The sequence below is a fragment of the Pholis gunnellus genome (genome assembly GCF_910591455.1).
Source record: "Pholis gunnellus genome assembly, chromosome: 15".
In the NCBI taxonomy this organism is placed as follows: Eukaryota; Metazoa; Chordata; class Actinopteri; order Perciformes; family Pholidae; genus Pholis; species Pholis gunnellus.
This window is the reverse complement of record NC_136542.1, coordinates 8,011,329-8,022,094: the sequence shown is the minus strand read 5'-3', so window position 1 is coordinate 8,022,094 and position 10,766 is coordinate 8,011,329. Positions and strand designations below refer to the sequence as shown.

The window sequence follows — 10,766 nt, the reverse complement described above, 5'->3', positions numbered from 1 at the left end:
TAAATGTCACGGATTACCTAACAGGCGAATCAGTGTGTTGTTGTTTTTTTGGTCATTCAAGAGGAGGTAAGGCTGTCGTTTTGTTGCCTTGGAGACTACAAATCAATAGCATCATGCAGTACCTTCTCGTCCACTCCCAATGAGAGGGTTCGGTCGCTGCTGTCGTCATCGTGACTGGGGCACGAGTCACCTGCGCTCTGATTGGCTCCCGCTGATAATGAGCTGCCATTGAGAATTTCTGGCCTGTGCAGAGAGGAGGTGTGTCTCCGGCTGAGCAAGCACACGCCTCTCGCTTAAATACTCAACTCAGCTGAGGTGATGAGCAGAGGCACCAAATTGCGGAGCAGCGCCTTGTACTCAGACTTGTAACACAGTTACTTTAGGTTTACGTAAGCGTGCTTGTGGCGCCTTAGAGAGAAAAATAAATAAATAAATACGAAGTCGGAGAAAGTAGAGAGAAGTCCGCTGCTGTAATTAGATCCCCTAATCAGCAGAATTGACAGCAGGTGTGAATTCATGTCTGTATTTTCCCCGCAGATATACTGGTGAGTACTCGCATCTTTTTCCACTTTTGTTTGTGAGCAGCAGTGTGCGTGATAGAAATTAGCCCACTAAGTCAGGTATCAAACACTACTTTTGTTTGCACCTGACGGGCAAGGACAATGAAGTACTGTATATGTGGTTTTGCTTTTGCTTGGTGAATTCCCTCAGAAGCAGACACCTTTTTTGTTACACCCACACTTGTTTCCTTTTGAGATTCTCTGTGCGGTGTTGCCCTTGAAATTGGAAATGTCATGACACAGATTTTAGGGGAAGAAACGAAAATTCTAGGTCTCAATTTTATTTATTTATTTTATTTTTGAGCAAATGGTAGCCAGATTCCAGCTTGATTGACGTTGCTGCATGTGCCAATTTAGAAAGGTCACCGTGATCACACTGTTGGCTATTCTATTTATTTTTTTTACCTCGCAGCATGCAGGCTTACTTTGCTGTATCCTAAAACATTTGACTGAACTAAGATGCTGCTTTCCCTCTTTGGTGTGTAATGCTGCAGGTGCAGTGTAATTGGAGAAGCACGGCTGCAGTCTGCTCCCATCAATTACTTATCGGTGACATTTTTCAAAATATCCATCTGGCAATCGGCACCCTAACTGGTTGATTTACTTCTTGACACAGGAATACATCTTCGGAGCCGTTCTCTTATCTGTCGACTGTTTTCCTGTCTGTAGAGAGGAGAGGATATGCAATTAGCTTTGAAACATTTGTTTTGTGAACACTGCTCAAACCTCAGCAGGCTTCTGGCTGTCTCTACCAGGAAGTTCAGAGTCGACCTCTTTACGGTAACCACACTTTCGCTCTCTCGTCTGTGCTTAACTTGCAGTAGATCTATGCTCCTCTGTTCTGTTATTGCTACTTCTATGAAGAATATGAAAACAGGCCTTTTTGTTTTGTTTCAAAGGGATGACTAGAAATGTTTGAGCATGGTTTGATTTGGATCTGTGGTTCCGCAGGTTCCACTAAGCCCTTTAAAAGTCTGCACTGTGGCTTTTGCTCTGTGTGAATATAGGAAGACATTTTTCTCGCAACAATAGCAGTATCTCACCTAACAGAGTATGTAGAAACCTTGGTGCATGCTGCTAGATGTATAAGGTTTAGATTTGCCCTCCCACAGCCCATCATTAAGATAAGGCAGTAGAGTGGTAACTGATCCATGATGTGTTTTCAGTGGCAGACTCAACCCAAAGGAATCTGCATACAACCCATTCATTCCAGCACACTACTCGGGGGTCCTACTCGGTCCCCCGCACCACCCACATACCTACAGAGCTGAATGAGTCGTTCAGCAGCTTTGCCCTGTAGCCACACAGGCTGAGATTTATGATAGTAGTAAGAACTGTGGGGTGCCAGAGGGGAAACAATGTTGATAACACAAGATGCATATTCCCCTCTTGTGCTTTGAGGTTGTCGTGGAGGCAGTTGGGCTCCTGTCAGCACCACTACAGTACAAACCGGAGCTAGCATGGCCGTGGCCTTTTTTTTTTTCCATAGTCTTGAGACAGGTGGATGAACCGGTGTCATGCTTAGTTAATGACTGTCAGTCGTTGGGCATCTTGACCTTATTTTGTTTTATAGATGATGTAGAGCCAGTGTGTCGGGTGGCGTTACTGACCGTAAGAACTAACTCTGTTAAAATGTGACTTCATGCCTACTATTGCATAAAAGGAGAGCTACTGGGAGTTATGGTCACTTATAATAAAGGGTAGGTCGATGTTTTACAAAGCAGGAGGAGACGTTGTCTTCTCATGTAGGGTGATTTCTTTTTTTTCTTTTTTTCTTTTTTCCTGCAACTTTATTGCAAAATACTCACGGGCTGCAATAAACGGTTGTTTTCATCATTTATAAATGTGCAATTAATCACGGTCTAAGACGACGTTTCCAAATTGCTTGTTTAGATTGATCAACGTTTCAATATCAAAGACTGCAAACTACAAAATATCCACACCTGAATATTTAAATTATCTGACAATCACCTAATAGACCCGCCGTTTCAACCCTAAAATCTTGTAATCCTTCATACATGTGTTGTGGAAGCACCCCACATGACTGACTGACTGTGTCTTGTACCTGCTGTCCGTCTGTGCCGTGGCATTAGGAAGCTGGCAGGAACAGGTATGCGCTATCTTGACTGGGTCAGGAGGTAAAGAGGCTGCAATCAATCAGTGGAGGCTATTTGACAGAACATGTGACCACCAGATGTGTGTTCTTGATGAAGACTCCAACTACCTGTGGTCCTTGCTGATCTCATGTCATTCATGTACTGATTGCTTACTTATAGAGCACTTAAAAACAAGTCTCTAGGAATCCACTCTGTGAGGGACTTGCTGTTCAGCTCTTCTGCTTGACACTAGATGTGGTGAGGGATGTGACTGTAATCCTTGTTTGTTTCCTCCCAGGTTGACTTACTTGTGCACCCCCACTTCCTCCTCATTGTGCCCCTTTATGTTTTATTAGGCCGATGTTCTGTTATTCTTAGCCGAGCAGGATGTTTATACGATCCCCGAACAGAAATATGACTGGCAAGGCCTGAGTGTTTATCTTTCTTTCCCTTCCCTCCCTCTCTTCCCTTGCTCAGGTCCTCACTGTCACTGTTCAGCCCTCCGTCCCCACCTCTGCTGCTTTTTTGCATGCCTGCCTCACCCTCTCTGCATCCCACTTAAAGATGAAATGAGTCCAAGAGCAGCCCCAGCTGACATTATGTTTTCCATGTCAAACCTTGCGTATCCTTCAAGCCTCCCTCCTTTTTAGTTTTGGGTATCCGTGTATTGTTTCGGCCAAGTACGCCGTGTAGTCGAACTGGTTACTATACGGCGATTCAGCCCAAAGCTTTTACATTTTCTGATTTGTAGTGCTGCCCCTACACCCTGTTGTGATGTCAGTGTTTCCTCATGAAAGAGATGAGGGATGTGTGTAAATGTAGGGATGGAAAAAGTGATTGATGAATGCCATTGCTATAGGGGTTAATGATCTTCTGGCTGTGAGTGACTCATGTCATGCGATTCTCTCCTCCTCAGGATGAATCTGTGTAAAATGTGCTTCTTTATTGAGTCTATACGACTACAACGGCTGTATTTCAGAACAGAACATGAAAGTGACCAACAATGCTTCAAAGAGTTGTAGATGCACAAAGTGGAAGCCTTAAAAATTCTGCAGGCTTTATTTAGAGATCAATGACTGGATCTCTAATCTCCACAGATTAGGGGAGACTCATTTAGTTCTTGTTCAGTTTAAAGTGAGACTGATTGAATGTTGTGTTTATAGTTGCACGAGTAAAGTGTTAAAATGCTAAACTGTAGAGCAGCACAAGTCTCAAGTTTGCTCACATTTGCCACCATTAAACTACTGGTCACACCAGATTTGATTGCTTATGAATTAAAGAGAATATGATTTCTTCTTTCAAAGGTTACATAGTCTTGCTTTTTAACAAAATGAAAGCTTAATTTATTTGTCCGTCACAGTTCGCTGTAATGTAAGCTGAACTTCCATGTGCAGTGTAAAAGAACTATTAACAGTAATCCTATTTTTAAATTTATAAATAACCTCATGAAGAGTATTCTCAGTATGGAGTTTTGTATGAGTCATAAATGCGGACAAAAATACCTAACTGGTTCTACTTGGAAATTCCAGAGACTATTTCATAATGTAATTGCAGATGAAGTTTATTTGTAAAGGGATGTCTGTTTGTTAGATAACTGTAGAAAAACTGAAAATACTTCATCATTTGAATGTTAAAAAGACTTTGAAGCAAGATGTTTTGATGGATTAGTAAAACTGGTGAATTGTGAAATGTGGAACATATGTTTACATAATCACTTTATTTTAAAACCATGTTTTAATCGCTACCAATTCTAAACCATTCTGCCGGCTTCAAGAAAATAGATATCTTATTTTTAAAGATTAAAAGTAGGTCGATCAAAGCCCCCACATCTCTTCCCCCAAAGAAGCCCAAGTCCACGAAACCAGATAATGTGAGTGAGCCTCTTGTTTAGCATTTTCTTTGTTCCACGTAGCTGGTGACCACACAAACCACATGCCTTTGGCCACTGACCACAAGGCACCAGGCTTTAAATAGAGAGCGTGAGAAGGCCCCAAAGCATCATGTCTCAAGACAGTCTATGTCAGTCCTGGGACCTGCTTCACATCATTCTTTAAAGCTTTACTGCGATAATGCTGGACAGCGAATGCTCTGAACATGGATAAACAACCTCTTGTTACTTTAATCTAAAATGGAAAGTTTGGCCTCGCTCTGATGGAACGGAGTGCATCATGTTCCACCCCAGTCAAATACCACAGCACGCCCCCAGCACGCTCTCACAATGACTGTGTTCTCTGGTTGCTAGTGCAAGGGAACATCCTCCTGTATTTAGAAACGGCCACCTTATGCAAGCCACATCATGAGCGGTGCAGCTTTGCAGTGCACTAGCATACAGAGCAAGAAGTGGATCCGTGGTGCGTTGTGGTCAAGATGTGCAGAGTATAAACAAAACTGTCTTAACGTGCAGCGAAAAACAGTCCCGACTTTCAAACTTTGACTGTGTATGAATATGAACAGCTTTACAGATGTGGTGGTTGCTGTTTTTTTTTTTTCAATTAGGAATCGGTCCCCTTGTATATTTAAATAGTACTTCAAAAGGTTGTGTACTGTACATTTTCTCTTGGGATGTCAGGCTCTCCCAATGTAGACCATGATCACCATTGTGCTGTATCTAATCACACAACCTATTCTTTTTCTGTCAACCCTGCAGCCCAGTGTTTGTGCCCGGCCGAGATATGACTGAGGTGATGATCAACAGCACCCCCATGGAGGACATGAGGCTCAGCCCCAGCAAGGACAGACTCTCCTTCCAGGTAGGACACACACACACACACGTACGTATATGACAATGAAACATCACTTCCATCCCAATTCTCTACCTGTACATATTCTATTTTAAAACATTACAAAAACAAATGTATAGTCCTTATTTTTCATACTCTATGCTGGAGACATTGGAGGTTACGGTTGGTCACAACATAAAAAAAGAGGATGTGTGTTTTTGGAAACTGTAATATACTGCAGCCTGTCGCAACAATCAACCCTGCAGATTCATAGAGATGAGAAGCAGCCATCAGGTGGTCTTGACAAGGTGTTGCCAGCGGCTTTGTTACACTGCCAGCTCAACAGGGCCGTCTTGGAAACAAAACTACTTAAACACACAGCCGCTTGTTTATTCTACTGTCACATTTGTATCTAGGGTGAAAGAAGAATTAAAGGGCCCTATGTTAATACTTAAACCATTTTATTGGAGAAGATGATTAAGCTGATTAAATCAAGACCATTTATGATTGTGACCAGGAAGTTGGCCTAATGGTTAGTAAAGCTGCATCTTAACTGGTGGGCCAGAGTTACTGCTGGTGTTGTAAGGTCACGACCTTACAACACCAGTCAGTGGCCACAAGGAAGCTTCACTCGCTGAGGCTTTTACAACTTGCAGGGCTAAAAGGCCATTTCCTTTTTAAAGATAATTGGGTAATGCAATTTATTTAAATGATCATTTATTAATATGAAAGCTGTGCATTCATAAACCTAATACAGTAGCCTATTGCCATGCTGTAGGTAGACGCAAGCTCTGAGAGGATGCACTGACCCAGAGGAAAAGCTGGCTTCCCCTCAACACAGTTCACACCCCAGCTGTGAGTCTGTCTGAGAGGATGAGAGCAGCGGATGGGGGGGGAGCAGGGGAGAAAAGAAGGCTGCCACTTCTCCACTCTTTCCATCCCCACTCTGTATTTCCTCACCGTGGCCTTATGCCCAAGGTCCCATCCTCTGCTTAGAGAAGCACTGTATGAAGCAGCGATGTAGCCGCCAGTCACTTCCTCCATTCTGTGTGCCGCCCGGGGGGCTGTGACACAAATTGTGTGACCATTAGATTACAGCTGCTCCTGTAAAAGGTATTGGAATGACTTTGACCTATAGTAGAGAAGGGAGAGCAAATGGTTACTGATTTATTGAATTATCTCAAAAGGCAATGTCATGATTCAGGCGTATAGTGTGCACCCACCGCGGAGCCCAGAAGATCCTAAAATAGCTCATATTCTGCCGCCTGGCTGATGCGTTGTCGCTTCCTGCCACTGGAAGTGAAACAAGTTCTGACATGTTGGCCAGGGGTCCAAAGGCAAGGTCATTTACTGCCCAACTCCCCTTGGTGCTGACGCACAGTGAGGATTGGTGATGCAAGCCAGGAAATGGATGCACGCAGGCATTAGACGTGAACAGACACGCACACAATCGCACCACTTGGTGCGGTTCTATACGCAGCTGTTTCGGAGAATGTAAAAGTCGCAGAAATACACATGCATCCTTTCATAACCTGACGAATTGTCCCAACCAGAAGCCATATTTATAGCTTTTTGTCATTTTCCTCCTTTCTCATCGGTCTCCGATGGAATTCATGGAGACTTGGACACAGCTGGATCCCCTCTATCTCTCCTCGTCTCAGTCTCTCTCCTGCCTCGTCTAATGCTTTCTTTCCACTCGGCTCTCTGCCCAGACAGCGACATAGCTCCCCCCCCCCCCCCCCTTCTTCCCAATGTCTTGGAAGTGAAATATGCAGGTCTAAAAATATTCATCCACTTTATCCAAACAGCAAAAAAAATGCTGTTCTTGGACCAGGAGTGTCAGGCTTTTTCCCCTGGGCCATTTCTCTGGTTCCTGAGAACAGGGAGTCTGAGGTTGATGTTCAATCTTACCAGGACAGGGAACGCATGTAATCCCTCTTGTCAGAATGTCTCTCATGCCATTCAGTTTAGATCCAAACATTTGAGTGTTGCACGCTGCATTTATGAGCAGAGATATTAGTCTGGATATGCAGATAATGCGGCTGATTTAATGTTCTTTCCTAAACCTTTTTTCTCTAACTCCATCTCTACAGGAATATAACATTTTCAGCACTAAATGCTGCCCGTTAAAGGGATGGATGTTTTTATTTGAACCGTAAACCTTTCACCTATTTTGTGTTTTTTTGCTGTTGAATTGAAATGTCCTGATTATGCTCTTGTATAATCTTCTGAGTAGTGGGTGATGTGGTACTGGATGAGTTTGTAAGCAGCTACAAGCTGGTTGGCACGATGCCCTCCTGAGCATTTAGATTAAACATGATTCAGCGTTTACTATAAGTCTCGCTAGACATGCCTCATTCACCCATACACAGCCACTGGTTTCTTGTGCGACCTGTTTTTGAGTGAGCACCTCTGTGGAAAGCTAGCTTGGCTGTTGGAGGAATGTAGGCTGGGCAAGAGCAGGTATGCCACTGTGATTTTAAGCAATGTCCCAGATGTTTAGTCTTCACATCATTTCCTTCACAGTTGTTTAGCCTTGTAGTGGTGCCTGCAACACTTCTACAAGACTAAGTTCTGGTATCCCGGAGCCTACTGCACACTTAGCACTGATCAGAAATATGCTCACAAATAATTTCTTGTCTCATGACAGCTGAATCTCCTAGCTGGGAACGGCATGGTAATGCGTCAAGTGTATTAATCAAGGAAAACTTAATATCCAGTATTTCACCCTTGTCCTTCCTCTTCAGATCTTCCCAGACCCCTCGGACTTTGACCGTTGCTGTAAACTCAAAGATCGTCTGCCGTCCATCGTGGTTGAGCCGACAGATGGAGAAGTCGAGAGCGGGGAGCTTCGCTGGCCTCCAGAGGAGTTTCTGGTCAGTGAGGAGGAGGAGGAGGAGGAGGAAGAGGAGCAGAATAATGGCAGCATCCAAAACGGACAGCCAACACAGAATTCTCAGCACTAGAGGCTGTGATGCAGCGCCCATACTCCCTTGTTTCCTCTTTCTCTCTGATGGACTCTCCGCTTCCCACACTGGTTACACTGCACCTCAGCACTAGCAGACACACATTCAGTGTCTCTTGATGCCATCTTGTTGCCCTTGACATCAAAGCAATACACACAGGCAACACAATTTCTCACACAATAATTTAACCACCTGGACTGCAAACCTGCCAAATCCCACTTGAAAAGAACAGACACGCACACACCTGCAACCTCCACTCATTTCCTTCCATGCCTACCACCGCGTGTGTCTCGGCCTAGACCGGATGTCCTGTTGGACAGCGGCAGCTCAGTGCTCCATGGACAGCTCTTAAACTGCAGGAGGCCAACACTGCGCTGTACTTTACTCCAAAATGGCTGGCGTCATGACCCCAGAGACTTTGTACTCTCATGCAGAACTACTGTGGTGCCCTTGGGGATTATCGCCTACAGTAACACTGTCCATACTTGTGCTCAGTTTCTGGATTTCTGTTTATTATTGTGGTCGCCACTGCTGTCTATAGATGTCCGTTTCTGAGAAGTGAATGTTTTGTGATTTGTCTGTTTTTGAGAAGTGGGTGTTTTGTGTAAAATGTTAACAGGATCCGAACCCTCGTCTAAAAGATTATTTGACTATATGTCAGGCATTCATAGATGGAATCATTTTAGAGAAATGAGCAGAAATTGAAAGATTAATAAACCAGCATGCCCTGCTATGCTTGTGCATACATTCATTGTACAAAGGCTTGTTGTGCAGTGAGGGCAACGTGATGCGATCCTCTCATCACATTGACCTCTTGTGAGCCGTGTGACAAACCAAAATAGTACAACATTGAGAACCTAATCTGACAAAAGCAGGTTTACTGTTCCATTGGGAAAAGCTGAGTTAAGGACTGCAAATTGTATTTTATTTTGAAAAAGCAGTTGATGAAGCAATGTACAGACCCAATGAAGGATGTGTAAATACTTGTTCCCAATGAGCCGACCCCTGAGGCCTTCTAGTGCGCTGATCTCGTGTGTACGATGGGTTTGGTTTACTTTTTAGAGAGACATAGTGGGAACTGTAAGTCTTTCCTAGTCTTCCTTTTTCTTTTTGAAAACGGCCATACTTTTGACACCGATAAGTTCACAAATAAGGTTATATCTGACAGTATTAAAAAATACTCTTTCACAATAAAATTAGTCGGGACGTTTTGCCGTAAGCTGTTTATTAGAAATTGTATTCGTTCTCTGGTAGCAATGTCTGTTTTATTTGTTTGCAATTTCAGAGGTCGATGTTCTTTTGTTCACTCTTTAAATCACCACTTATTTGTGGAACAAGTCTTGTCAGTCAATTTGTAGAAAATATTTCCCTTTTGTGTACACGATATGAACTCCTGTTGTACAAGCTTGATTGAGATGTTTGTTTGTTTTTTGTAAATTCTCATTTGAGTGGCGTTAGGGCTGTGTACGGAACATCTCTCTTCCTCTTGTCCCACATTGTTTTTGTAAAGCTCAGGGAGATTAGCCGCCATCTTTCTCTTGTTTTTTTTGTATTTAGACCACTTTTCTCTGTGACTATTGCAGAGGCTGTAAATAAACATTTGAATTTGCTATCCAACTGTGACTCTACTGTGAGAATAATTGACTGTGAAGACTTATTGCCATTTTATGGTTCAAGATGAAGTGAATGAATCTTTTACAGGGCTAATCCTTCAGTGCATTTAAAGTATGTTTTGAAGAGACTTTACTTCTGTTTTTACTTTCAATTTGATTTATGTGAACCCCCCCCCCCCCTCTCCCCCTCTCACTTCACCTTCAGTGGTTACAGAAAAGCAGCTTAACTTCCTGCCCCACATCTCACGCATACAGAATCTCTCTACGAATAGAGATCTGTGTATGAAATACCTCTATGTAGAAGCGAGAACAGGCCACATGCTACTTCCTGTCTTCAACTTGCACACACAATCTGACTCCTAGCAAAATCTACTTACTGAGCACCAAAGAGCTTTCATTTCCAGCTTCTTTAAAACACACTTTTTTTTTTTTTTAATATTTGAAAGAAGCTATTCAGCATTATGGAGAACATCGGTTTGACCTACCAATCTTTGGGAGCTTGTTTTTCTTTTTCTTTTTTTTTCTTTTTTTTTTTTTTTAAACTAACAAATATTGAGAGTACAGGGTGGAAACAACTCACGTTCTACCCATAAACACTCACCACAATGATACAAGACTAATAAAATGTGATCGAGTGGAAAAGCTCTAATGGGGAACTGGGGCATTCACAGGAATACACGGAAAGCTTTCTGCTCACTGTTGCAATGGAAACTTCTCAGGTGATTTGCTGCTGTGTACTGTATTAGTGACCCGACAGGTCAAGTTTGATTGCCAAGTACCCGGAACAGTCCACCAGAGTTGCTTAGGTAGG

The 10,766-nt window shown here is 43.1% G+C and overlaps 1 protein-coding gene across 1 annotated transcript; it reads left to right on the top strand.

Annotated features, from left to right (window-relative positions):
* The first annotated feature begins 338 nt into the window (after window positions 1–338).
* Window positions 339–9,959, top strand: lbh (LBH regulator of WNT signaling pathway). The gene is made up of 3 exons (XM_079174125.1): window positions 339–545; window positions 5,304–5,406; window positions 8,124–9,959. Exons 1-3 carry the CDS (start codon window positions 517–519, stop codon window positions 8,340–8,342), a joined length of 351 nt encoding a protein of 116 aa, XP_079030251.1. The 5' UTR covers window positions 339–516; the 3' UTR covers window positions 8,343–9,959.
* The last annotated feature ends 807 nt before the right edge of the window (window positions 9,960–10,766 follow it).

Coding starts and splice junctions, on each gene's coding strand:
- lbh (XM_079174125.1), top strand. CDS start 517: ATGTCTGTATTTTCCCCGCAGATATACTG. Junction 546..5,303: donor TTTTCCCCGCAGATATACTG/GTGAGTACTCGC, acceptor TCAACCCTGCAG/CCCAGTGTTTGTGCCCGGCC. Junction 5,407..8,123: donor AGGACAGACTCTCCTTCCAG/GTAGGACACACA, acceptor CTTCCTCTTCAG/ATCTTCCCAGACCCCTCGGA.